At 41.4% G+C, this 27503-nt stretch overlaps 2 protein-coding genes across 5 annotated transcripts in view; one reads left to right on the top strand and one right to left on the bottom strand.

The window, feature by feature from the left end:
• Positions 1 to 4813, top strand: part of atp10a (ATPase phospholipid transporting 10A) — a 46622-nt gene extending 41809 nt beyond the window's left edge. Inside the window, exons 20-22 of one of the 3 annotated variants that reach the window (XR_009129948.1) lie at positions 12 to 199; positions 1571 to 3611; positions 4773 to 4813. Coding sequence is in view for 1 of the 3 variants with exons in the window: in XM_058074133.1 (XP_057930116.1) it covers positions 12 to 199; positions 1571 to 2021 (639 nt within the window). In the remaining 2 variants the exon portion in view is untranslated. Of the gene's footprint in view, positions 1 to 11; positions 200 to 1570; positions 4472 to 4772 lie in introns of those variants that run through there. The other 2 variants (XR_009129947.1, XM_058074133.1) reach the window with 2 other exon arrangements.
• A 3789-nt stretch (positions 4814 to 8602) lies between these two features.
• gabrb3 (gamma-aminobutyric acid type A receptor subunit beta3) overlaps positions 8603 to 27503 on the bottom strand; it is a 34084-nt gene continuing 15183 nt past the window's right edge. Inside the window, exons 1-9 of one of the 2 annotated variants that reach the window (XM_058074148.1) lie at positions 25470 to 25980; positions 23952 to 24043; positions 23769 to 23836; positions 19477 to 19697; positions 18611 to 18693; positions 15249 to 15386; positions 13727 to 13879; positions 12313 to 12557; positions 8603 to 11475 (exon numbers count right to left, since the gene is read on the bottom strand). In XM_058074148.1, coding sequence (XP_057930131.1) covers positions 11134 to 11475; positions 12313 to 12557; positions 13727 to 13879; positions 15249 to 15386; positions 18611 to 18693; positions 19477 to 19697; positions 23769 to 23836; positions 23952 to 24024 — 1323 coding nt within the window. In that variant the 5' untranslated portion in view covers positions 24025 to 24043; positions 25470 to 25980 and the 3' untranslated portion in view covers positions 8603 to 11133. The other variant, XM_058074147.1, reaches the window with a different exon arrangement.

The raw sequence follows: 27503 nt of genomic DNA, 5'->3' as shown, positions 1-27503 counted from the left end.
TGTTTCTTCAGACGTGGATGAACTGGCTGTCCGTGTCCCTCAGCGTGGCGATGTTCTTCACGGTGGCGCTGTGCTACAATGCCTCCTGCCCTACCTGCTACGCCCCTTCCAACCCGTACTGGACCATGCAGAGGCTGCTCCAGGACCCCACCTTCTACTTGCTCTGCCTCATCACACCTGGAGCTGCACTGCTGCCCAGGTATGCACACATACACACAAAAAAACATAAAATAATTGAGAAGCATTGGTTTAGATCAGGGGTCTCAAACACGCGGCCCGCGGGCCAAATGTGGCCTGCAGGACACTAGTTTGAGGCCCCCGCCTTGATATGAAAGTTTAATGTTAGTGTGGCCCGCGCAAGTTTGATATGGATGCTGTATGGTATCATGTACCCAGAAAAAATTATTACGTTTGATTAATGTTCATGTTAAAGGTTAAATAACTGTTAATAGTTATCCTCCCTATCCGTGTGGAAGTGGTAAGTTTTTGGCTATTTAAGTTTAAAGGAAATAACTTGAAGTCTACCGTTTAGGTCGCTAGCTCTCTAGTTTGCGAGTTAGCATGTGTCTCAAAACCCTGCAGTTGCGCAATATGTTGTAAATAAAAATAGTATAAATGTGACTATAGTCGTGTTTTGTCATGTCTACAGGGCTCTAATAATGCTTTGTTCATTTTAATCTGAAAAAAATAATTTGTCTACCCACCAACTATATGTGGTTTCTTAAGTTTTTATTATTTGCCGTTTTATTATTATTATTATATTTATTTATTTATTACTGATTGATTTTCTTTATTCTTGATTTGTTTATTTATTTTTCATCTTATTTTGTGAAGAAAAATAAAAAGTAAGATATTTGAAAACAGTGGAATGTTTTATCAGAGCTTTTCTTGTAGAAAATTGGAACCAAAGCAAAGTTTTTTATTTTTTTTGTTTTTAATAAATGTGTTTTTTTTGTTGTTGTTTTTTTGGAAAACCTGATGCGGCCCAGTCTCACCCAGACCCGAGCTCCAGTGACCCCCAAGTAAATTGAGTTTTAGACCCCTGGTTTAGATGGAGTGTGTGTGTGGGAGGGGGGGGGGGTTAAATTAATCTCCAAAAGTGTCGAATAAGACCAGAAAAAGTTGCTAGAATTGTCCCTAGTTGCAAAATCTGGAGGTGTTTGAAACTGCACTAAAATAAAAACAAATCAAAGTAACTTTTAAATGAGTCAAAACAAATCATACAAATAATAGATCATTGTGTGGGTTGCCATGGAGCTCAAACTGGAACCGGATAGTGATCGGAGTGAGGTTCCCTATGCTGATGAAGTTAGCATCTGGATATGTTGTGACGCTGCTTGCGTCGTGTTTCTCAACAATCAGCAGACTCCATGTACTTGGAACATCATGTACATTTCAACATGAAGTTTAGCTCTGAGCCTCAGGCCACACTTTTTTTTTTATCTTTCTTTGGAATTTCCTGGCATGTGAAAGGTTTGCAAAAATGTATTTTTTTCTTGTAATCCATCAAGGAAATGCCCGTGTGCTCTTATTTGGTCCGTGCCTTCTGACTCGGTGCTCTTCCTTGCAGATATTTCTACCGGGCGTGTCAAGGCACGCTCTTTCCCAGCCCGGTCCAAGTCGGGCGCCAGCTGGACAAACTCCCCGCTGAAACCCGCAAGAACATCCTGAGCCTGAGCGGGGTCAGAGCGGGGGCGCAGCAGGACCCAAAGCCAAAGTCTCCCAAGGGGAGCCACGATAGAGACCAGGGGGGAATCGCACAGAAAGAGGAGAAGGAGCAGAGGAGACCGGCGCAGGGTCTGTCTTCTCTCCACACATTACCTCCCACGGAGACGGACACTTTTCTTTATGCCAAAGGGGCGCCGCCCCCACCCGCCAAAGACCCCCGGCGCCTGGACGAGACGTTCGAGCGCCCCGATGCCAGCCTGTCCGTTCGGATCGCGCAGGCGGACGGCGGCTTACGCTGCGTCACATATACGAGGAGCGCCGAAGAAAGACTCAAATGCGAGCCCCCCGTGTGACGTGCTGCCACGCCCCACCACCCTTCATATTTGCACAATTTGTATTTTTCAGAGATTGTTTTATAGAGGATGCAAATTGGTACTTTCTTTTATGGATGCCTCAAAGCTAACTTTATTTTGGGAGTTTTTACAAACTGGATTGTCTTCCCAGGAAAGCTTTCATTTGTGAGTTTGACACAGTCGCATCTCAGTGCTGGTCAGGTCTTAAAGAGGCACTGGTCACCTTCTGCTGCTGGATTTGGTGCAACGGTGGCCTCGATTGTGCATTTTTGTTTTAATTTTTTTTTTTACCGAAATCAGCACACAGTAAGTACAAAGGAGTATTAGGGCCACACCGAAAAGAGGAAAAAATGAACAAAAAGGCAAAATTACAACACAAACCTGAATGCTTATGGGCCTGCAAGCAAAGCACAGCGGCCCATCCTATTATTATGGGCCTGCAGACCCCCTTCAGCTCATACCGTGCGAAGGACCCCAACATATTATATCACCGAACAGGTCTTGATGACGCCAAGGAGCCATGTTTATATTTAGTAACATTCTATGCAACCAACAAAGTTGAAAAGGGCCACTTGATTAGGAACCCAGACTTCAGCCCATACCATTCAAACGACCCCGACACTGGATAGGTCTTGATGAAGGAAGTTTGTGTAACCATTGTGATGTCATAGATGAACAAACCCGCACTTCAGACAATACATGCTAAGTAAATATTCCTCGTAATATTTGACTTTTTGTATATTTCTTGATTTTCAGTGTGGCTGTAATATTCCTTTTGTAGTTCAGTGCAGGTCTGAATTTCTTTGCTGGACTTTCCTCTCTTTTTTCCTGCCTCTTCTAGCACATTCCCTGAACAATCCAAACAGAATCGCGTATCCGTGCTGCAGGAATGATGCTTATCATTGGACCTCATTGTGTTTTAACAGTGTTAGCATCACGGACATTCAGTATGCACGTGCAGCCAGGAGACTCCCAGCTTAGCTTAGCTTAGCATCACATCATCAACGTTATATCCCCGATTGCTAGCTGTTGCATTGCCTGCTAAGGAATATTCTCGCACCTTATATCCTAACTAACTCTTCCTGGCGTCTCCTGGCGGCAGGTTCATGTCGTCCAACGTAGAGTGAAAGAATGACAAACATTCCTCAGCATAAGCTACCAGCACGCAAGTGTTTTACTTGAAGGTTTTTATTGTTATTGTTATTAAATTCTTCTTCTTTTATCACATTCAGCTGGAAAACCAAAAGCAGTGCGATCCAAAGTCAAGCCAAAGATGGAAGCTTTAAACCTTTGAAAGCACTTTGACGATAAGCAGCTGCACACGTTTTAAGCAGACGAATGAGAAATATTTTGTTTTGTGTGCTTTGTTTGTGTTGTCCAAGCATGTGCCTTAACACTGGATAATAAATGTTTCTCCTGGAGCTCAAGCTGTTCTTGACTTGGGATGAAGGCCATATTTATCAGGTAACACGTCATGATGTCCTCCTGTTCATTTTTCTCTCTTTTTTTTTTTTTTTTCCTGCCAGGTTTTCTCTGCTCCGACGTGAAGATGTTGCACGTTATCTCCTGAGGAGGAGGACCTGCCGTCAGGTTTTTGACTTTTTGATCATGTTTGTACAATTCCAGCCAGAGAAGAAATTCTTTAAGGTCCCATAAGTCCGTGAAAATGCTTAGATTTGAATGAAACTTTTTAAAAATATTATCAGAAAAATACTAAATAAATATAATTTTTGTAATTAAATTTTTTGCATTTAAAAAAATGTTCTATGAGTGATATGATTGAAACTGGTTGATGTTTTGAACACAGTTTGGATTGGGTTTTTTTGTTTTTTTTACCAATAAAGTAGACCTAACAGTTCAATGTTAAAGCTACTTACCATTGAGCGACGTCTTGAAGTAACCTCTTCTTGAGAAATTTCGGACTGTCCAGTCTCTACTTGCAGATCGGTTTTGGGTTCCAAATTTTATTTTCTCTTAACATGTACAACATCGGGTAATATGAATGTAAAGGTGACTCTAGGGGTGTTATTTCATGACTAGATGGTTCTAATAATGTTAAAAACCCTAATTTAAAGGTTGTAAACACGTTTTCTATACCTAATGTCTTATTTTCTCTTATTATACGTACAACATAGGGTAATATGAATGTAAAGTGACTATAGGGGTGTTATTTCATGACTAGATGGTTCTAATAATGTTAAAAACCCCTATTTAGACGGTTGTAAACATGTTTTCTATACCTAATATGTCTTATTTTCTCTTATTATATGTACAACATAGGGTAATATGAATGTAAAGGTGACTCTAGGGGTGTTATTTCATGACTAGATGGTTCTAATAATGTTAAAAACACTATTAGAAGGTTGTAAACAGGTTGTTTTATACCTAATATGTCTTATATTATTTTAACATATGTACAACATAGGGTAATATGAATGTAAAGTGACTATAGGGGTGTTATTTCATGACTAGATGGTTCTAATAATGTTAAAAAGTGGAACTGCGTTATTTCTTATGGGAAAAATTAATTCAGCTAACGACCTTGTGGAACAAATGAATGGCGCCCAGGCAGGTTCCACTGTTCTTATATTACAGTCATGGAAGAAATGATTAGACCAGTCTTGTTTCTTCAGTGTATTCATCCGCTTTAATGTCTGCTACAGCTAAAGGTACATGTTTGGACTGCTGTGGCCAATGTGAAGTAAAGCATGTCTTGTTGTGCATTTCTCTTTTTCTCCACTCCTCCTGAAGGCCTCACAGACATGTGACAAAGCATTGATCTCTAAGCAACAGGAGGAACGAACGCTATCCCCACCCCCACCTCTACGAGCTTCAACTTGTGATGAAGATGATGCTCATCATCAGGTCAGCACACAATCCCATCGGCCCTGAGATGCTTTTTATTACACAGACGCTAACGACATGAGCCTTTAATTAAGGAATGGAAGGGGAGAAGGTCATGCTAGATGTTGATCTCTGCTATTGTATGTCGCTGGCACATTGTCTTCACCCATGAGGATGTAGTGTTTATCAATATTATTGATCATTGGCAAATGACCTCCACCTTTTTAGCAAGGTCATATAGCCTTCTTAAAGGTACGACAAAGTCTGTGTTGATGACACAACATATTCTTTCATGTTAAATGTTGAGAACATCCATTCATGCTGGAGCCTATCCCAGCTGTCTTCAGGCGAGAGACGGGGTACACCCTGGACTGGCGGCCAGCCAATCACAGGGCACATATAGACAAACAACCATTCACACTCACATTCATACCTATGGACAATTTGGAGTTGCCAATTAACCTAGCATGTTTTTGGAATGTGGGAGGAAACCGGAGTACCCGGAGAAAACCCACGCATGCACGGGGAGAACATGCAAACTCCAAGCAGAGAATCGAACTCGGGTCTTCCTGATCTCCTGACTCTGCTGCCAACTTACTAAATCAGTCTTTGATTGGATCTTTGACTGGTTTACATGCACACTCCCAATCAGGGCCATTGAGGCTTTAGGGGTGTCCAAAATGGCGGCTTATGGCTAGTATTTTAAGGCTTTTAGCCTTGTTTTTAGCTCTGAATGAATGAATGTATGAATATGGTATTTTAATGTATCGTTTACTCAACTCTATTTTTTATTTCTTTTTTTTTTCACTGTAAAGCGTCTTTGAGTACTCTAAAAGCGCTATACAAATAAAATGTATTATTATTATTATTTAACACAAAAAAAACAAAAATGGAAAATCAATTCTGCAAGAATTATGTCAAAATTTTAAGAGAAAAAAAACATTTTAACAATAGTTGCTATTTTAAAGAGTAACCCCATAATATTGACTTGCAATATTGTAAGAAACAAAGCAACAAATAAAGTCTTCATTTTTGGAACGTTGTGGTTGTGGAAAAAGTAGTAATGTTACGAGAATAAAGTACAACTTTCAGTAATATATATATACTTTTACTTTTATATATATACTTTTACAGGGACCCCTGATTTACATGCAGAAAGCTGAAGTAGTCGGAACAGCTTTTTAATGAGAATATTCAAATTATAATTATAAAAGTCATATTCTAAACATTTTCTGAGAATAAACTTGTAATATATTAACGCATAAATAATGTTGTTTGAGTTGAAATATTAAAGAAATGTCTTAATATGAGAATCCAAAGTCATTTTTTGGAAAATGAGACTATAATGTGACTAAAAGAGGATGTTGAGTACAGTAGCTACAAAGGTAAAATGTCATTTTCTCAAGGCTTAAATAATGAATGAATGTAAATGCAGATTGAAAGTTGCTTACCTTCCCTGGTGCTCCACTTCCTGTGTTGTGCGCTGACCTTGAACAAATGCTGAAGCTTTGCTGTGTGCTTATCCAGCCTTTCTGGCTGCAAAGCTGGCAAACACTCATTATTAGTCTGGCTCTTCTTCTTGTTGTTGTTGTTCACTGCACACAAAACCCTCAAATCTGCAAAATAACCCTGGATGCCGCATTGCACACACATTTACCCCTAGACAGTACAAATGTGTGATGGAACCAAGAAAAATCGTCCTGTATTTCCATTGTTATCGTTAAAATTTTGACATTGTTCTGGCTGATTTTTCCATTTTTGTTTGTTTTGTGTTAAATAATAATAATACATTTTATTTTTATAGCGCTTTTCAGAGTACTCAAAGACGCTTTACAGTGAAAAAAAATAAATAAATAAAAAATAGAGTTGAGTAAACGATACATTAAAATACCATATTCATACATTCATTCATTCAGAGCTAAAAACAAGGCTAAAAGCCTTAAAATACTAGCCATAAGCCGCCATTTTGGACACCCCTAAAGCTTCAATGGCCCTGATTGGGAGTGTGCATGTAAACCAGTCAAAGATCCAATCAAAGACTGATTTAGTAAGTTGGCAGCAGAGTCAGGAGATCAGGAAGACCCAAGTTTGATTCTCTGCTTGGAGTTTGCATGTTCTACCCGTGCATGCGTGGGTTTTCTCCGGGTACTACGGTTTCTTCCAAAAACATGCTAGGTTAATTGGCGACTCCAAATTGTCCATAGGTATGAATGTGAGTGTGAATGGTTGTTTGTTTATATGTGCCCTGTGATTGGCTGGCTACCAGTCCAGGGTGTACCCCGCCTCTCGCCCGAAGACAGCTGGGATAGGCTCCAGCACCCCCGCGACCCTCGTGAGGATAAGCAGTAGAAAATGGATGGATGGATTTTTAGTATAAATTTTAATATTAACTTAACGTCCTAATACCAGGAGGTGGAAACCCGGGATATGTCCTGGGAAAACAGGACCTATTATGTTTTTCTTCATGCAGGTATAACAAAAACAGCAACATTAAATCTGTGATCAGTTATTCCTTTCAGCAGCAAAAGCATGCATGTATGCCATTTAGAACAATATCATGGTTTCCCGTGCATTCATTGATTTGTGGCACAAATGCACGTGGACTGCCACAGATGAATTTGGCGAGAACAGTTTTATTAGCTCTTTGTACAATCAGCACCCCATATTTATTTACCAATTATACAGTTATTTTTAGTTGATTTATTTATGCTTTATTAATGTATTTAAATTTTTATGATTTTATTTAATGTAATTATACACTTATTTATATTCATTTTTTAAGCACTTTTTTTCTTGCTTTTTCTTTCTGTTGATCACTGCATAAGCTGTCGGCATGGTTTATTAGTTCCGACCGGCCAGTTACTCCATCTGTCTAAAAGTCTCGTTTTCCTAATCCTAATTTCACATAGTATAAATGATCACAAGCTGTACTATAGCTCAATATTGTGGGTATCTACACTAGTGTAAACATAAAAATCAGGGGCGTCCGTGGGCCCACGACAGTTTTGAAAAATATAATTTAACAAGGAAACTAAAACATAAACAATACGACCTATTATGCTTTTTCCACTTTTCTGACCTATAAATGTAGTTAAAATGTTGTATTCTGGTGTTAAATGATGCTAAAGTTTCAGATAATGAGGTTTGCGCATTTGGAAGTGAGCCCTGAAAGAAGTTTGGGATGGCTCCGAACGCTCCGTTTCAGAAGGCGTTGCAAAACTGTTCTTTTGTGATGTCACAGATGGGCGGGCTTCTTTATATGGGCATGGCTGTAGGCCAGATGGCAATGGCTCACAAGAAGTGTTTTTTTTTTTTGTTTGTTTTTTTTCCACATGTGCAGCTGGACTTTCCCCCAAATGGTGGTCTGATGTTCTGAGAGGAATCAAAGTAGTAAGTAAATTCTTTATCTTGTCTACCTGTTCTGGAGGTGGAAATTTATCATCAAGTTACTACTACTTAAAAAAATTGTGTGCATTGTTATTATAATTACGTAGACAACAAATTAAACTACTTTGAATAAAATGATTAAGTCAGTTGGCTTAACATTTTTTTTTTTGAGTTACGAACTTAAAAACTTGTCCCCATGACAACAATTATTCAGTAAGCAGTACTAAAAATAAGCTTTGAGTGAAGAGGAAAAGCTAATTTGTGCAATGCAATATTGTTTGTTGGTTCAAAGCAATTTCAAATGAAGTTGTCATAACTAAGAAAGACTAACGGAAACTGTTGCGTTTATTTTTTTTTTTTAGGCTAAACATTTATTTTTAGAGTGTACATTTGTTTACAATTTCTAACAACGCCTCAGGCACAAGTGGGTGGAGTTCCTGATTCCCTAGCAGCAAAATTAAAACATTTTAATCTGTCAACGGCTAGAGTAGTCGACAATATAGTTTGTGTTCTGTGTAGTTGTCCTGCCTCTTCCCATGTGTGGCAGCACTTTTGTATCGTTGTACTTGGTTAATTTTTGTTTTGGCATTTTTCTCCTTGTGAGTCACAACGTGTTGTAATAAAACTTTTTGTTACACGGATCGCTTGCCTCTGCATCTTGGCACTGGTGACAAATTCAGGATTTCTTGTTCCCCTGCATTAAGACCTTGTAGGTGGACAAGTGTGTCGTAGCCACATGATGCATGAGTCCTGATGTATTTTAGGGGAAGTACATGTAAAAAAAAAAGAGATCCAGGGAAAGCTCAGTCAGGTCCGAGTCGCACGTTTTTGCTTCTCCTATAATTTTCTTCCCGGCGTTCCTCCGGCATGCCGCGCTTTGGTGACAGGTGGCGGCACTCCTACGCACCGACGCTCGCCCCAGATGGCTGGCACGCTAAAAGTTTGTCTTACACGGTGTTGCCTTCACTCAAAGAGAGGGGGAAAAAAATGACGACACAAAGTGTGTGCGAATGGTGTTGTATTAAATAAAAGTCTCACAAAAACAAGATTTCCAGCTCGGTACTGAACCGTAACATTTTGTATAGGACCCGTGTTGTCCCCATCACAAACTGTGCCAACAAATGCTAACCGTGAGAAAATGAGTGATGGCACTTTGCTGCAATCAAGAGAAAGAAAAAGTCAGGACCATAACTTGTCCATAGTAGGGTGGAACCTCTGAAGCGCAACACCACTCCCAAAAAATGGCTTCAAGGTCGCACAAAACCTCAACGCCGTGCCTGAAGGATCCGCTCTGGGTCTTTCACTTCTTCTTTGCTTGTTTTGCCACATGAATAATAATAATAATAATACCCTAAGACGGGGGTGTCCAAAAGCGAGGGCCACATAATGTAAAGGAAACTTTGCCACAGTATGCTAAGTTACATATACTTTATTTACATATACTCCGCTTTCTCATATTTTTTCAAATATTGAAAAAATTGCATTTTATTCTCATAATATTTTGACTTTATTTTCATAATATTGTTACTTTTCCCAACCTAATTTTCCAAAATTTGCACCTTCATTCTTTGTTTTTGTTTTTTTTTGTATGATGACTTTATAAAAAAAAATTGTCTTTAATATGCCAACTTTATGTTTTTCCTTAGAATATTATGACTTTATTCTCCTCATAGCATAACTTCTCTCCAATATTTGCAACGTCATTCTTGGTTTGGTTTAGTCTGTCATAATATCAAACGACTCTGCGCTATAAAAAACTGCTACAAAAATTCCGTACAGTAACTGTGCAATAAACCGTGCAATAAATCACTTAAGACACCTGGTCATCATGTATATAACTTTATATAGTGCATATAAATTCTGATTTGTATTTATATTACCCTGTTTTTGCACTTTATCTGCTCTTGTGTGCTTCTTTTGTCGCTGTAAACCTGACATTTTTAATATTTCCACTTTATGCTTCTAAAAAAACGACATGTTTTTCTGAATATTATGATTTTTCTCTGTAGGATGACAAGTTTTGACTTTATTCTTGCAAAAAAAACAGCTGTTTTTTTGCCATTTTTACTGTCGTTTTCTTGTTTAACTGCATTTTGAGAACATACTGTGGGCCAATAAATACATCTTTTTGGACACCCCTGCCATAAGCGCTTCAATTGACTCTTCTGTCCAATTGAGCATCAAGTTTTGTGGGCGTGGACTACAAAAGAAAATAACACAGGAGTTTCCAATTTAGCACCTGGTCCAAAAACATTAGCATTACAGATGTGGCTGTAGGCAACCTGATGATGTGTTTTTTTTAATGACCTGTTTGCTAATGAACACATTCTAATGGGAATGTAGCTTGTAGTTCCAACTGTGTACAGAAGAGGGCATCCTTACTCCGCTTCGTTGTTTTAAATTAGCGTTAGCTACTTAGTCTGGTCATGAAAGCACATGTGGACAACCTAGGGTTGTTGACATCTTTCTTGAACAAACAGTCGCACTTTACAAATGGCCCCCTGCGTGCATTTTGGACACCCATGAAATAAAAGGTGAAATAATAGTGTTATGATTTTCATGTGTTGACCATAAAACTATTAAAATCAGAAAGGGCGAATAAGTGTCGAGGGATTACTGTAACATAAAATCCGAACCAGATTGTGCTGGGCTTGAGGGGTTCCACTGTCCATCACAACCTATCATAACAATGCTAGCATGCTAGCGATTGACATCAGAGAAAGTGCTCTGATTTGGTTCGAGGGACACGTGGACATCTTCCACAGCTTGCTAACGTCCTGGCGGTGTTACGAGGTCATGAAAAGGCGGGTCATAAAAACAGACAAGTCATATTTTTGCAATCCAGCACATCACAAAGAGCGTCAGCGTTCGAACCCAGGCTTTAATTGACGTAATAAAGCCAGTAAACGACGTTAAAGAAGGAGAAGCTGAAAGGGAAAATGAAGCGAGACCAGCGGTCGATAGCGTTCACGTCCGTCAGGTCGGGGATTTTGATTTTGAGCTGCGACGAGCGCCGCCTCAGTCGGCTCCTCCTGAGCTGAGTCGTCCCGTCCAGGCTGCGACGGCCAGCCGACCCGCTGGTCCTCCTGTACTGGGCCCCCGTGGAGTTGTCCGACATGGTGGAGTTGTGGGTGGTCTCGCACACCGTGGTGGTGATTTCGTGGCCCCCCACCTCGTTGTGGATCTCCAGGGTGGTCAGCAGGATGTTGCCTTGAGAGTCGGCCTGAGCGAAGACACAGACGGCACTTTGACACCCACTTGATTTCATATTTGGGGTCACGACATTCATTCATTCATTTTCTACCGCTTCTTCCTCACAAGGGTCACGGGGGTGCTGGAGCCTATCCCAGCTGTCTTCGGACGAGAGGCGGGGTACACCCTGGACTGGTGGCCAGCCAATCACAGGGCACATATAGACAAACAACCATTCACACTCACATTCATACCTATGGACAATTTAGAGTGGCCAATTAACCTAGCATGTTTTTGGAATGTGGGAGGAAACCGGAGTACCCGGAGAAAACCCACGCATGCACGGGGAGAACATGCAAACTCCACACAGAGATGGCCGAGGGTGGAATCGAACTCTGGTCTCCTGTCTGTGAGGTCTGCGCGCTAACCACTTGACCGCCGGGGGTCACGACAAGATTTCATAAATGTCTCGTTGGCACGATAAGACGATAAATGAATGAATGAATATATTGCCCCCCCCCCAAGCAGGCAGGCAGAGTTCACTGGTTTCAGCACCTTTTGTCTCGGTGGGTGGAGGCGGGGCCGCTAGCATGCACACAGAAGAATGTCATGTAGAAACAAAATCTCCTAATATGACCTAATCTGATGTATCAGCACGGCCCTGTGTCACCTTGATGTTTACCATGGTTAACTTTTTCCTTTATTGACACTGGAACAGATTATTTTCATGTCGGCCATTTCTTATGTACAGTATATGGCTGCATGGGAATTCATTGAGTTTTAAGGGGACCAAATCAATCAAGAGTCTTCTTCTTTTTGACCTTCATTGAAGACATCGAAGTTGTGATCAAAGCCCCTCCACTCTCACCTTTGGTCGCTCGAACTTGGCGCGGTCGTTGTTGGCTTTCTGCGCCCGCTCAGCCAGCCTCTTCTGCATCTGCGGCCCTCGACCGAAGAAGATGTAGTTGACGAAGGCATACTCCAGCAGCGCCAGGAAGACGAAGACGAAGCAGCCCATCAGGTACATGTCGATGGCTTTCACGTAGGGGATCTTGGGTAGCGTCTCCCTCAGGTGGGTGTTGATGGTCGTCATGGTAAGCACGGTGGTGATGCCTGCGACGCAAAGGATGTTCGTCACATTTCAATGTTTCAGATCATCCAACTAAAAAAAGCTGCTCCTTTGTCTTTGTCAACTTTAAGGTGAAGTGTTCTGTCTTCTGATTGGCTGAAAAGGCCTCAGCGATTTGCCTCCATCGTGCCACCTGCTGCTTCGTCAGAGACATACAGTAAGTGAGCTCGATAAAAACACACATAGATGTAACGTTTGCGTCTGGTCTATTTCTGTGTGACTTGAGCGTCGGTTGCGTAAGTGGTCCCAAAATGTAGCGCTGGAGAGCTGTGTGCGGGGGAGAGTGGAGAGCAGTGTGGGTACATTGCATCGATCCCAGCGTGAGAGCCAAGAACAAGAACGGCAGCTGAGTGCCAGCTCCGAGGAGAAGGCTGTGCAGAGACTGGCTTGGAGTCCCACCATCCCACAAGATACATAGACTCTTATTTTAGTGGTCAGTAAGGGTGGTGTTCTGGCCAGGTTGCTTAGCCTTAGCATCAGCGCTAACATCGCTAACATCCGTTTGAATGAATATGTGGAATAATGGATGTTTACATACTGTATAAGTATATGTAAATGGACATACATTTCAATGAAGTGTTTCCTGTATATGACCAGAGGGTGTGTTCCATCTATGGGGGGTCATCCTCTGGTCTACATGTGCGTTGTGGACTTGTGGACTCCTGGTGTCCGATGGCTACCATTTGCCATTCGGTTCTTGTAGAACCGGAGCATGAGCTTGGTTCTCATCGCCATCTGATGCTGAATTCCTAGTTGCAGCCAAGGCATCAATGGAGTCCCGTTCGGGAGTGTTAGGATCTCGTCTCTGCTATGTGGTCTATGTGTAGCGATGTGGTCCTGATGGCCTCTTTGGGCTGTGACCTTCAGCCTTTACTGGGATGGTTTGCATCTGATTCAGAAGCTTCTGGGATGAGATTCGAGGCTATTGTTCTCAGTCGGAAAAGGGTGGAGTGCTCCCTCTTGGTTGGGAGCGAGGTCTTGCTGAGCCGGTTTCCCGGTTGATCGATGTTCCCAACCTCACCTATGGTCGGTCATGAGCTTTGGATTGTGACTGAATGGACAAACTATGCGGGTCATGTGTAGATCCATATTAGCATATGAACTGATGCGTATGAAAACCTAGCACGCCACACGGGATCTCGAGTAGTCGCACCTAAAGCCACTCTGGCAGCCGAGGCGTCGTAATTGATCCAGAAGGAGACCCAAGACAGGATGGTGATCAGGATGGAGGGCATGTACGTCTGCAAGATGAAGTACCCGATGTTTCTCTTCAGCTTGAAGCTCAGAGACAGTCGAGGGTAGGCACCTGGACACAACACCGACACCAGAATGACGCCATGCAGAGGTACATCAAGCTAGCACACACATTGTTCTATTCATCCCTCTCTGAACTGTATTAGCATCTTTTTATTAGATTGAGCGTGACAATGAGTCAGAAGCTCCCTGACACTTTGCATCAGGTGGAGAGTTGACATGCTTTCTCGCAAGGTTAGCGATGCACAACAATGCTGCGGTTCTCATTAGCATGAATGCAGCGCTGACGTCATACAGTGTGCTAATTGCTGTTTTCGTGACGTGTATAGCTGGTGTGTCCAAAGTGCAGCCTGCTTTTGAGCTGATTATGAGCAGGGGTCTCAAACTCAATTTACTTGGGCACATTAGGTTTTCCAAAAAACAAAACAAAAAAAAAACGCATTTATTAAAAACAACAAAAAAAATTAAAAAAACTTACTTTTTATTTTTCTACACAAAATCCTACACAAAATAAGAAATAAGAAGAAAATCAATCAGTAATAAATATAATAATAATGAAAACTTAAGAAACCACATATAGTTGGTGGGTAGACAAATTATTTTTTTCAGATTAAAATGAACAAAGCATTATTAGAGCCCTGTAGACATGACAAAACACGACTATAGTCACATTTATTCTCTTTTTATTTACAACATATTGCGCAACTGCAGGGTCTTGAGACACATGCTAACTCGCAAACTAGAGAGCTAGCGACCTAAACGGTAGCCTTCAAGTTACTTCCTTTAAACTTAAATAGACAAAATTTACCACTTCCACACGGATAGGGAGGATATATTAACAGTTATTTAACCTTTAACATGAACATTAATCAAACGTAATAATTTTTTCTGGGTACATGATACCATACAGCATCCATATCAAACTTGCGCGGGCCGCACTAACATTAAACTTTCATATCAAGGCGGGGGCCTCAAACTAGTGTCCTGTGGGCCACATTTGGCCCGTGGGCCGCGTCTTTGAGACCCCTGATTATGAGGAAACATTTTAGTATTAAAGAAAAAATACACAAACAAAAAAAGTTGTCATTTTTTGAAAATGAAGTTTGGGGAAAGGTTATAATATTGTGGGAATAAATTTATATTTCAAAAAGGAAGTTGACAAAGATAATATAAGAAGAAAGGTCAAGTCCCTCTCTGGAAAACAGAGTAAATTAATTGAGGTAATAAATATGTCTGATGGACCAGCCTGGACACCTCCTGTGTCATGTTAGCATTAGTATCAGTGCTAACAATACGCTACTATTCTACTGGGACAGTGTCTTAAAGGCCTCAAGTACTGTAATTAGCAAAGTCTCATGCGTACCGTGAGTGAGAAAAACAAACCACAACGATGAAGAGCCGTCTGAATGTGGTTCCTTTACCTGTGGAGAAGACCACATTCTTAGAGACCAGCTTGTAGTCCACGATGGAGAACTGCGGGAGCTCGATGCGCGTCACCCCTGTGACAGCCGTGTCGCCTCCTTTCCAGTAGAACTCGATATCATCTGTCGTGTAGCCGTCTGTCAACAACAGCCAAAAGTTTGCATTAAGACCATGCATATGAAAAGATGTCACGTGATGTGTACTGTATATGAATAGACTTACAGAGGTTTGTATCAAGTCCATATTTACATGATGAACACTTGGATCCTTGATATTATTCATGTAAGGTATGTAAATGCACAGACAGATGTTTGTGAGTGGACAAACAGATGTGTTCGTCATTGGGCAGACAGACGTCTAAATAATCTGTATGAATGTGAATGGACAAACAAATAATTACGTTAACAAATGTCTAGATTAGACCCAATTGGTAATATAGGAATGGACAGACAAGTGCTTATTTGTGCATATGTGACATGGACAAACAAAAGTTGACATTTGAAATGGTCTTGATGTTTACATTTGAATGTCTTCATTATGCAGTATGTGTATGTGAATGGACAAACAGATGTTGATGTTGTGAATGGACAGATGATAACATGATGAGCATGTGTGAATGGACAGACAGGTTTATACTATGACTGTGAATGTGGAAAGACCAATGATTCCACTATGCGTGCATGTGACTGGACAGACAGTTTATACTATACATTATGGGAATGGACAAACAGATGTTTACACTATACTGTACGTGAATGGACAGACACAGTTTATACTATACAGTATGTGTATGTGAATGGACAGACACATGTTTACACTATATAGTGTGTGTACATGAAAGAACAGACACCGTTTTCACTATACAGTATGTGAATGGACAAACAGAAGTTTACACTATACGGTATGTGAATGGACAGACAGAGTTTACACTAAACAGTATGTGTATGTGAATGGACAGACGTTTACACGCTACAGTATGTTATATTCACATACACTATACTGTATGTGAATGGACAGACAGATGTTTATACTACACAGTATGTGAATGTGAATGACAGACAGATGTTTAGATTATGGACAAACAGACGTTTACACTATACTGTATGTGAATGGACAGACAGATGTTAATACTATACAGTATGTGAATGGACAAACAGACGTTTACACTATACTGTATGTGAATGGACAGACAGATGTTTATACAATACAGTATGTGAATGGACAAACAGACGTTTACACTATACTGTATGTGAATGGACAGACAGATGTTTATACAATACAGTATGTGAATGGACAAACAGACGTTTACACTATACTGTATGTGAATGGACAGACAGATGTTTATACAATACAGTATGTGAATGGACAAACAGACGTTTACACTATACTGTATGTGAATGGACAGACTGATGTTTAGATTATGGACAAACAGACATTTACACGATACTGTATGTGAATGGACAGACAGATGTTTATACTATACAGTATGTGAATGTGAATGACAGACAGATGTTTAGATTATGCGTATGTGAATGGACAGACGATTACACTGAGCATATGTGAATGGACGGCCAATATTGTCCAACTCTCCATTTCCGATATCAACCAATAGCGATATGTGTGTACTGATATGACATATCTCCTGTGGTGGAATGAACAATGTGTTGTATACTGCATTTTTTTAAATATTGGTTTTGATGATCGGGAAAAAAATCTGATACCAATATCAACCGATATCGCATTTGTATGCTGATATCATACCCATAATTACAAACACCCCCACCTCTCTTGTTTTGTTGCATTTCCGATGCAAAGTTGAAATGAAAAGGACAGCACTAGCTGTGTTTTTGTCGAGCCATGTCTCAGTTAAAAACATAAACTCAAGATTATAAAAAAAAAAAAAATCATGAATAAAGATGATTTAGTACTTAAAGATCTGACACTGAGCACAACATGTTTGGAGTTGAACTGGGCGCTGTGTTCTTGCCAGCGATGTGGATTAGACTGCTTTGATCAGATAGTCTGTCTCTGAACTAATGGATGTGGTTTGACAGTAGTTGTGGTTTTTAGGCGAGAACACTTCCTCCCTGGGACTCTGGTTGGTATGAGGTTTAGGACACAGAGGCCCTTAGTGTTCTAGACAACAACATTGATGGAGAATCCTTGACCACTTTAATCCCTGATTTCACCAAACTTTGCAGACGATCAGGAAATCTCATTGGTGACAGTGGAGACATGAACAGTAGCGAAGCATCTCCTTAGGGTGTAGATCGGGGGTCTCAAACACGCGGACACTAGTTTGAGGCCCCCGCCTTGATATGAAAGTTGAATGTTAGTGCGGCCCGCGCAAGTTTGATATGGATGCTGTATGGTATCATGTACCCAGAAAAAATTATTACCTTTGATTAATGTTCATGTTAAAGGTTAAATAACTGTTAATAGTTATCCTCCCTATCCGTGTGGAAGTGGTAAGTTTTTGGCTATTTAAGTTTAAAGGAAACAACTTGAAGGCTACTGTTTAGGTCGCTAGCTCTCTAGTTTGCGATTCAGCATGTGTCTCAAGACCCTGCAGTTGCACAATATGTTTATCTGTTCATCTTTATGTTTATGTTAGATATGGCACCATCTCCAAGCACCAGGGTATCTTTGATTCAGGTCAGGACTTGGACTAGGCCACTCCAAAGTCTTCATTCGGTTTTTCTTCAGCCGGACTTGGTGGACTTGCTGGTATGTTTTGGATCATTGTCCTATTGGATTTTTTTGGTTGACATTAGAATTCATGGTTCCATTTATCACAGCAAGGCTTCCAAGTCCTGAAGCAGCAAAACAACCCCAGACCATCACACTACCACCACCATATTTCACTGTTGCTATGATGTTCTTTTTCTGAAATCTATGCATGTTGTATGTGAATGTGACATACGCTATGTTGCTTTTGTTGTATTTTTTTATGCAAAGTAGCTTTATACTAGTCTTGTTTATGGCGGTGGCTCCATTTGCATATCGTTTTTCATGTTATACAATCATTCTTTGGTTAAAGAAACAGAAAAAGACCCTGAGCATGATGATTGAATAGGGTAGCAATGAATCACGCGCAGTGGAGTGCACGTGCTGGGGGCCCGATGGCAGAAGGCTGATTTATGAGTGTGGAAGCGCTGATTGCACAACATGTAAATCATGTCGCGTACAGACACACTTCCATGATTCTACAAGAATGCGAAGGGCAGGCGTTTTACGGAAAGGCACACATGTCATCCAGACTAATGAGGGTGCACCATCATTACTACACACAGCTTCCAACTCAGTGTGTGTGTGTGTGTGTGTGTGTGTGCGCGCTTCTGGACTGCAGGCATCAACTTACAGCTCTCGATCTCCAGCGTGCAGTTCTGCTCATCCAGCGGGTACCTCCTTAGGTCCATCATGCAGGCGGCCGTCGTTGTGATTCTGTGAGCCAAAAAGCAAGCAGATGATCAAAAAAAAAAAAGGAGTTTATGGCTTGGTGGCAGTGCTGCATTGCAGTAGGTCATGGTGGACTCTCTGTTTGTCTCGGGCAGGGGGCGCCACACTCACTCTCACGTCGGCATTACGACCCATTTGGAAACATAAAACCAGATGTGAACCTCCAAGGCCCGTTGCGTCCAATTTGGTACAATTACTGTCATCATGACGACCCTGCGATATTGCATCTCTTTAGTCTTCTGATTAACGGTGTCATAATGCAGACAAGGAAGGACAGGATGCGGCAAAGAGGAAAAGTGTCATGGTAACCACAGAATCAGAAAAGGAACTCATTGGTTGTGGCGTGGGCGGCACGGTGGTCTAGGGGTTAGCGCGCAGACCTCACAGCTAGGAGACCAGGGTTCAATCCCACCCTCGGGCATCCCTGTGTGGAGTTTGCATGTTCTCCCCGTGCATGCGTGGGTTTTCTCCGGGTACTCCGGTTTCCTCCCACATTCCAAAAACATGCTAGGTTAATTGGCGACTCCAAATTGTCCATAGGTATGAATGTGAGTGTGAATGGTTGTTTGTCTATATGTGCCCTGTGATACGCCCTGATCTTACGCCCGAAGACAGCTGGCATAGGCACCAGCACCCCCCGCGACCCTCGTGAGGAAAAGCGGTAGAAAATGAATGAATGAATGGTTGTGGCGTCACATTGCAATGTTTATTAACAGTTGTACTGTTTGTTTCTTTGGAAGACGCACAACGGAAATAACGACAGCTGACCTGAGGCCGTAGAGGACGGTGCCGTCCGGGTGAAGTCGAATCATACGGTTCTTGACGGTGACGCCATGAACAAAGGACTTCTTATCGTTGAGGAAGTACGTGTCCGGCACCCACAGCTGGTCGGCCACGCGGTTGTCCAGGGTCAGGTTGAGGGGGATGCCCACGTAGGCCAGACGCTTGTCCCTCCAGTACTGCTGGAAGTACATGGTCAGGGTGTAATCCTGCAGACAGACCGACCGACAGGTGATTATGTTGGAATAAATAAATCAATAATTAATAACAGGCCGTCATTGACATTGGCGGCGTTCCACCAACGATCCGCCACAACACAAAAGCTTTTGCAGCATCTTAATGGTGCTGACTCCTCTTGATCCTGCTGACTAATGTTAACGTCTTAAATAAATAAGCAGGTTCAAGGAAATAAACATGCTGGCATGGAAAGTACCCGCATGAACACCTTCTATACCGCAAATCCTGTGTAGGAAGGCGACTTCTCCACATGTCAGCTAGTAAATATTACTCATATGCTCGCTGCCCTCCAAAAGTGCTGAGCTCCGGTGCATCCACTGATGGAAATGCAGTTTTTTGGGAGTCAAAGCCGGACGCCTTCTTTTCACTTTGGAGAAAATCCACAGTGGATTGGACTGACAGTATACAGTAGTACTATACACTCATCCATTTCCTACACAGTACTAGTACATTCTGTTCTACGTTCATTAGGCTAGTACACAGTACTAGTACATCCTTTTCTGCGCTCATTAGGCTCGTATACAGTACTAGTACATCCAAAATTAGTGAGATGGTTACGTTTAGAGGGTTAAGGTCGGGGTTACGGCTAGAGTTAGGGTTAGAGGGTTAGGCCAGGGTTATGGTAAGAGGGTTAGGGTAAGATGGTTAGGGTTAGAAAGTTGGTGTTAGGGGTTAGGGTAGAATTAGGGGGTTAGGGTTACCCAGGTCAGGGTTAGGGGTTATGTTAGGGATAGAAGGTTCGGTTTAAGGTTTAGGATTAGGGTTCAAGGTTAGGGTTAGGGTTAGACGGTTAGATGGTTAGGGTTAGAGGGTTAGGTTTAGTTGGAGGGCTAGGTTTAGAGGGTGGAGGGTTAGGGGGTTAGAGGGTTAGGGTTAGACGGTTAGGGGTTTGGGTTAGAGGGTGATGGTTGGGTTTAGAGTTAGGTTTAGAGAGTTAGGGTTGGGTTAGAGGGTTATGGTTGGGTTTAGAGTTAGGTTTAGAGGGTTAGGGTTGGGTTAGAGGGTTATGGTTGGGTTTAGAGTTAGGTTTAGAGGGTTAGGGTTGGGTTAGAGGGTTATGGTTGGGTTTAGAGTTAGGTTTAGAGGGTTAGGGTTGGGTTAGAGGGTTATGGTTGGGTTTAGAGTTAGGTTTAGAGGGTTAGGGTTGGGTTAGACGGTTACGGTTGGGTTCAGAGTTAGGTTTGGAGGGTTAGGGCTGGGTTAGAGGGTTAGGGGTTAGGGTTACAGGGTTATGTTTGGGTTTAGAGTTAGGTTTGGAGTGTTAGGGCTGGGTTAGAGGGTTAGGGGTTAGGGTTACAGGGTTATGGTTGGGTTTAGAGTTAGGTTTGGAGGGTTAGGGCTGGGTTAGAGGGTTAGGGTTAGAGTTAGGGTTACAGGGTTATGGTTAGGGGTTAGACGGTTAGGGGTTAGGGTCACAGGGTTATGGTTGGGTTTAGAGTTAAGTTTGGAGGGTTAGCGTTGGAGGGTTAGCGTTGGGTAGAGGGTTAGATTTAGAGATTATGGTTACGGGGTTACAGGGTTAGGGTTAAATGTTTAGGTTTAGAGGACCCTAGCGGGGTCTTACATGTATGTGTGAACGTTCAGATATTTTACCATGTTGTGGGCATGGACAGTCTTGTTTACATAATATATGTGTGTGAATAGAGAGGCAGTTTTACACGTTTACAGTGCGCTGGTGTGTGTGAATGGCTAGCCAGTGTAAATATGTCTTTCTGGCTGAATGAATGGATGAACTGTATGTTGTAAAAGTAGTGTGGAAGTATGTGTGTATTATATATACATAATGTATACATGTAATACATAAATTGAAGTAGTATAGTACAGAGGGGTTGCTTGTGAGATGAAGAGTAGGTGTTGTTGTGAGCCGTGATGTCCTCCCACATGCAGCAGCAGCAGCGGAGTGGGTCGGCTGAATCAGCGTTACGCACGTCTGGACCGTCCACGACTATCTCAAAGCTTCTAGCGGTTTAAGAATACGGAAGAAGAATGTGGATGTATTCTTACACACGCTTAGCTTGCTGGGGGGAGCTGAGTGTTGTCAGATGCTTTGGAGCTCAGGAGACCTCAGGAAGGGCTTTGTTGGGTTTTTTTTTTTTTTTTTCTCTCAGCACCAGCCAGTAAATGAGGCCCGATGGGAGGACGGGAGCGCCGTGTCATCCCAGGCTAAGACACGTGTCAGACATGGCCGCCGCGTGCCAGTCACACAGTCACGCTAACTCACCTGCCGGTCTGCTGGGAATGCATTTCATTTCCAGAGTTGGCATGCATTTATACAAACTGCTACTTCTTCATTGTGACACACTGAATTCAGCTCCCACCCCACCCTGTGAGTTACAAGCAGTCAGGTTTTTGCACCCGCAGCACAATCAACGTCGTCTTTGGCGTCGGTGCGTTAAATCACGGCGCTGTAAAGCAGCAGAGTTTTCTCACGTCTGCTGGAATGAATTCATTGTGAAGACTGGAAAGCAAAGAAAAACTGCTGACGTGGTCTCACATGAAACGTATTGGCACCAAATATCAGCACATGTTGCCTTGAAGGAGGTCTTAATGTAAAGCAATGCTTGGGAATGTTGTCTGTCTTATAGACCATCTTTGATGAGCACTTGAAGCCTTAAAAGTGGATCTATTATGCTCATTCAACCCTTTGTATCGAGTTGGTGGCAAGGCGGTCAAGTGGTTAGGGCGCAGACCTCGCAGCGAGGAGACCAGGGTTCAATTCCACCCTCCACCCTCGGCCATCTCTGTGTGGAGGTTTCCTCCCACATTCCAAAAACATGCTAGGTTAATTGGCGACTCCAAATTGTCCATAGGTATGAATGTGAGTGTGAATGGTTGTTTGTCTATATGTGCCCTGTGATTGGCTGGCCACCAGTCCAGGGTGTACCCCGCCTCTCGCCCAAAGACAGCTGGGATAGGCTCCAGCACCCCCGCGACCCTTGTGAGGAAAAAGCGGTAGAAAATGAATGAATGAATATCGAGTTGTGGACTCCTATAGAGCAGCTACACACTAACCTGCACAGAAAGCTTTCTAGATCTTTCAGAATTTGCACCTATTCCAGCTGTATTTCCTTGGTTTTCCAAAACGGTTTGTTTTAATTTATTCCTCCCACGGCCGTCCACTCCACTGTGATCGGTCACACTCAGCTTGTACACTTAACACCTTGTACCCGGGCACGCCCATATAAGGAAGTCACTATGACGACACAGGGAGAAAAACGAATTTATAGGCCAGAAAAGGGGAAATACATAATTAAGAATAGCATTAAGAATAGCAAAGTTTCCTGTCTTATAGAGGATCTTTGACTGTTACTTTTGCAGTTGGTGCTTAAAAACACAGTAGTACTTCTGACATATAGAGGATCTTTGACTAAAGTTCTCACAGTAGGTGCTTAAAAACAGAAGAGGGCTCCTGTAACACAGAGGATCTTTGACGCACATTTTCACAATAGATCCTTAAGAATAGAAAAGTGCTCCTGTCTCATAGAAGATCTTTGATTGGTATTCTGCAGTAGGTGCTGATAAACACATCAGCACTCGTGTCATATAGAGGATCTTTGATTAGAGTTGCAATATATATCTAAACAGACAAGGGCTCCTGTCATATAGAGGATCTTTGATAAATATTTTTGCAGTCAGTGCTCAACAGCAAAATGCCCCTGTCATATAGAGGATCTTTGGTTAGAATTGTCACAGTAGGTCCTTAAAATCAGACATACCCGTCATATAGAGAGGATCTTTGACATGCGTTTTCGGAGGTTATCACCTTTTGTCCCACAGAGAGGATCTAATGTCGCAATAAAATTTGAGCAGAAAAGGAAAACCTTCCTCTAAAGCTTTCATGAGAAGTTTAGCTGACAAATATTAACAGTTTCCAATTCATACTTCCAAAAAAGGAGATTTTTGAAGGTCATTTCTGGTGTGTAGTGTTTCAACCGAGCAGTGCAGTGCAATAAAAGTGCAATTAAGGCATGTATTGCGTGCCCAGTGCAAGGTTTATTCTCCTTCCACTGCTGTTTATTTCCATGTACGTGTTTTGAACTCACCATGTTGACCTCAGACACCATATCTATGCTGGCCACGTCGATACTCATGCCAACGGCAACCGGTGCAGCTTCAAAAGACAACAACAAAGCAGGTCAGCTCATGCTTATACATATTTATATTTGTTTTTATTTCTATGCAGTATGTATTTAAAAATAGAAGGAAATATCCTCTTCAGGTCTTACCCCCAAAGTCCGGCCTCAGACGGATGTCATATCCCTTCAGGAGTTTGTCCACGGTGTCTTTGACAAAGGACATGTTGCCAGGTTCATTGACACTGCAGGAGACAACGATGGACAATAATAATGAAAGAAGAAGAAGAAGGAGTGCTCGTCCTCAGCCCTCGAAGAGCTCACCTGTGGACAGGTGCCCACACCGCGGCAATGAGAAGCAGCCAGCACGCCGCCCCAAGGAGCCTCATACCGGCTCAGGTGAGCGGTGTGCCAGGGTGGAAGTCGGCCAAAAAAGTGATCAGTGAGGCTCCGCCTACTCTGCCGCCATGCCCCCCACCCACCCTCGGAGATCAACTAAATCTGCTGGGAAATCATACGCCTGACGCTCTCATCAACACGCCTGAACGCGCCGTCATCCCCTTTTTAGAGTTCTCCCACAGGTTTGCCAAGAAGGGGGGCGTGGGGGGGATGCCATTTTAATGTATTTTTTCTTTTATGTTTTCATTTTATTTCCACAGTGCGCCAAAACTAGGTATGCCCACTCCACTGTGATTGGTCACACTCCCAAGCGTTCCCGAGGACTTCTGGATACGTAGGTCCACGTTTTCTGAATGCAGGCAATCTGCAGCCCATATAAAGAAGTCCAGATCGCATTGACGTCAGTAGAACTTTTAACACAATAATATAACATCAGAAAAGTGGAAAAAAGCATAATGGGTCATTTTTTTTGTAGCATAACATTGAAATATTAAAGAAGGGGGTATTTTTAAAATGGAAAAACAAACAGTTGGAATTTTGGGGGGAAACTAGGTGTGAAAATTCGGCAAAATTCTGATACAATAAAGTCATTATTAAGAGAAGAAAATTTAGAGGAAGAGGAACTTTTAAAAAGAAACAATAGCTGTCAAAATATTCAGAGGAAAAAAAGTCACAATTTTACTAAAAACTCAAAAAACGGAAAAAATAATATAATTCAGTAGCATAGACTTGAAATTTTCAATATTCTTTTTAAAATAACAAAAATAATGTCATTTTTGGACATTTAGGTTGAGGGAAAAGTTGTACAATTATGGGAATAAAGTCATAATATTGGAAATATTTTAGAAAATTTAACGACATTGTTTAGAAAAAACTAAAAAACTAAAATACTAGCAGTTGAAATAACAGCAAAAATTGAGAAAAAAAGCAAAGAGTTCCAACTTTGTTTCATCTACCGAACAAAGTTGACATGTAGTTTTGTTATAATAATGCTACAGTATGTACTGTACATATGCCTCAAAAACAGTGTCGGGCAAGTTACTTTAAAAAAGTAATTAGTTATAGTTACTAGTTACTTCTCAAAAAATGAGTTACTCCACTACAAAAGTAACGAGTTACCAGTAAATGTAACTATTGCCCCCCCACAGCAAAGACAGGTACCATTACAGAGGTTTGCATTCATTGCAGTCGACAGGTGATTCTGTGGATTTGAGTTGAGCTCACACAAGACGTGGACAAAGTTTTTCTTCGGGGACATAATGTACATTTTACCTTTGACATCAACGAGGTTAAAGTAGTGTCTGTACTTCCATTTGGCAAACGCTGTCTTCTCACTAGAGTCCTCTTTACTTGCCATCTGCTATGCTTTATCGCATTTTGGACGTGCTCGAAACACCCGCCCACCCAAGTTCTCTGATTGGCTGAAGACGCAATCTTACTAAACTTTAGCCAATCCTCATTGCGTATGTGCTCTAAACACCCGCCCACTTAAGTTCTCTGATTGGCTGAAGACGCAATTTTACTAAAATCTGAGCCAATCCTCATTGCTTATGTGGTTATCGCAACCCCCTCCCTTGTCACTCTGCAACACTCTCACACTCTCACTGCGTTGCAGATTAGTTATGAAGTCGGTCATATATTTTTAGGCGGCTTCAATAACGTGCAGTAACGTGGTGTCGAAAATGGTAACGGCGTTATGCTGACAGTAAAACTAATTAGTTAGATTACCTGTTACTGAAAAAAGTAACGCCGTTATTCACTTCACTGCTCAAAAAAGCTCTCAGCAGAAAATGAGTCTTACCTTGTATCGTAGATAGCATATAGCTTCTTGTTCCCGTCAATAGCATTCCTGTAAAAAAAATAAAAATACTGTTTAATACAATTGCCACAAGCTCAATAGGATTGGTCTGAGGTAATGACATGAAGTAGAATCACATTCATAGTTGATTTGGAATGTGCGTATGTTCAAGTATATATTGACATGGATTAGGAGGTAAATCAGGACTTACTACTTCCCATCTTACAACTGCTGATAGCAAACATGTGACCTTATGTCACCATCTCACGAGTTACTTTAAATGATCAGTCAGACCTACCGCCAACCCCATAAAGAGATGTGGTGTCAGAAATGGGATCACATCATGTGACCTCATGGGACCCTTCCAGAAGAAAATGTACAGGTAGGTCATAAGATTCATGTTTGATATGTCAGAAGTGGGATCAAGATAAAACAACAATTTCATTGTGTTCTCCAGCATGGTTTTTATTAGTGCCCTGCAAAATTTTCACAGTTCAACTTGATACTTTGTAACATATCTGACACTTTGTAGCCCTGAGAAAAGGTACAAAGAACAAAAAGAACACTTAATATGAGGTATTATGCACGTGTCAGAAGTGGGATTACATTAAGAAATATATCACATGTTGTTCTACAGTATTTTTTGTCTTTAGGAGAGCAATCAAATGTCTTTTTCGCAAAGTTGTATGACTGGAGCTATCTAAAGAGGTGTCAGACGCAGGGGCGTCACTAGGTTCCGAGGACAGGGGGGGCTTAGCCACCTGGAGATGCACAGGATATGAATGAATGTAGTAGACGTTCAAAAAAATTCAAAAAACAAATAAGGAATAAGAATCGGGATATAACTTTCCCACTTTTGGACAGATTTAGTAGAGATACTCAATTGTTTATTGTTTTAATAATATTATATTATTAATTAGCCTATTATTATTACTATCATCATTATTCTTCTTCTGATTATTACTACTACTACCAGTAGTATTAGTAGTAGGCTAGTATTAGCCTGCTTATAGGCTTGCTTATTAGCCTGCTTTTGCGCTATTATATAAAATTTTGAGATTTTTTTTGTAAAAAAAAAAAAAAAATCTATAAAAAATATAAAATTATTTAGGAGGGCCTTAAGAACATTTTAGGGGGGCTGAACTCCCCTAAAATAGGTCTAATGACGCCACTGGTCAGAAGTGGCATCAATTAAAACAAAAATGTGTCTGTGTTTTCTAGTATAGATTTTATTATTACATGATTAAATTTTTGGAGTGCTGTGCAAATTTTCACAGTTAAGACATTTTTAGCCCTGAAAACAAAAAAATCCCACTTAATATGAGGTACTATACAGGTGTCAGAAGTGGGATCACATTCAGAAATATATCATATGCTGTTCTACAGGATTGTTTGTCTTTAGGAGAGCAATACAATGTCCTTTTTGCAAAATGGTATGACTGGAGCTATTTAATAAATGTCAGAAGTGGGATCAATTAAAAATCAAAATGTATTTGCGTTCTCCAGTA

Source organism: Doryrhamphus excisus, chromosome 5 (genome assembly GCF_030265055.1).
Source record: "Doryrhamphus excisus isolate RoL2022-K1 chromosome 5, RoL_Dexc_1.0, whole genome shotgun sequence".
NCBI lineage: Eukaryota > Metazoa > Chordata > Actinopteri > Syngnathiformes > Syngnathidae > Doryrhamphus > Doryrhamphus excisus.
Note: the sequence above shows the minus strand (reverse complement) of the source record. Positions and strands in the feature narration are given on the sequence as shown.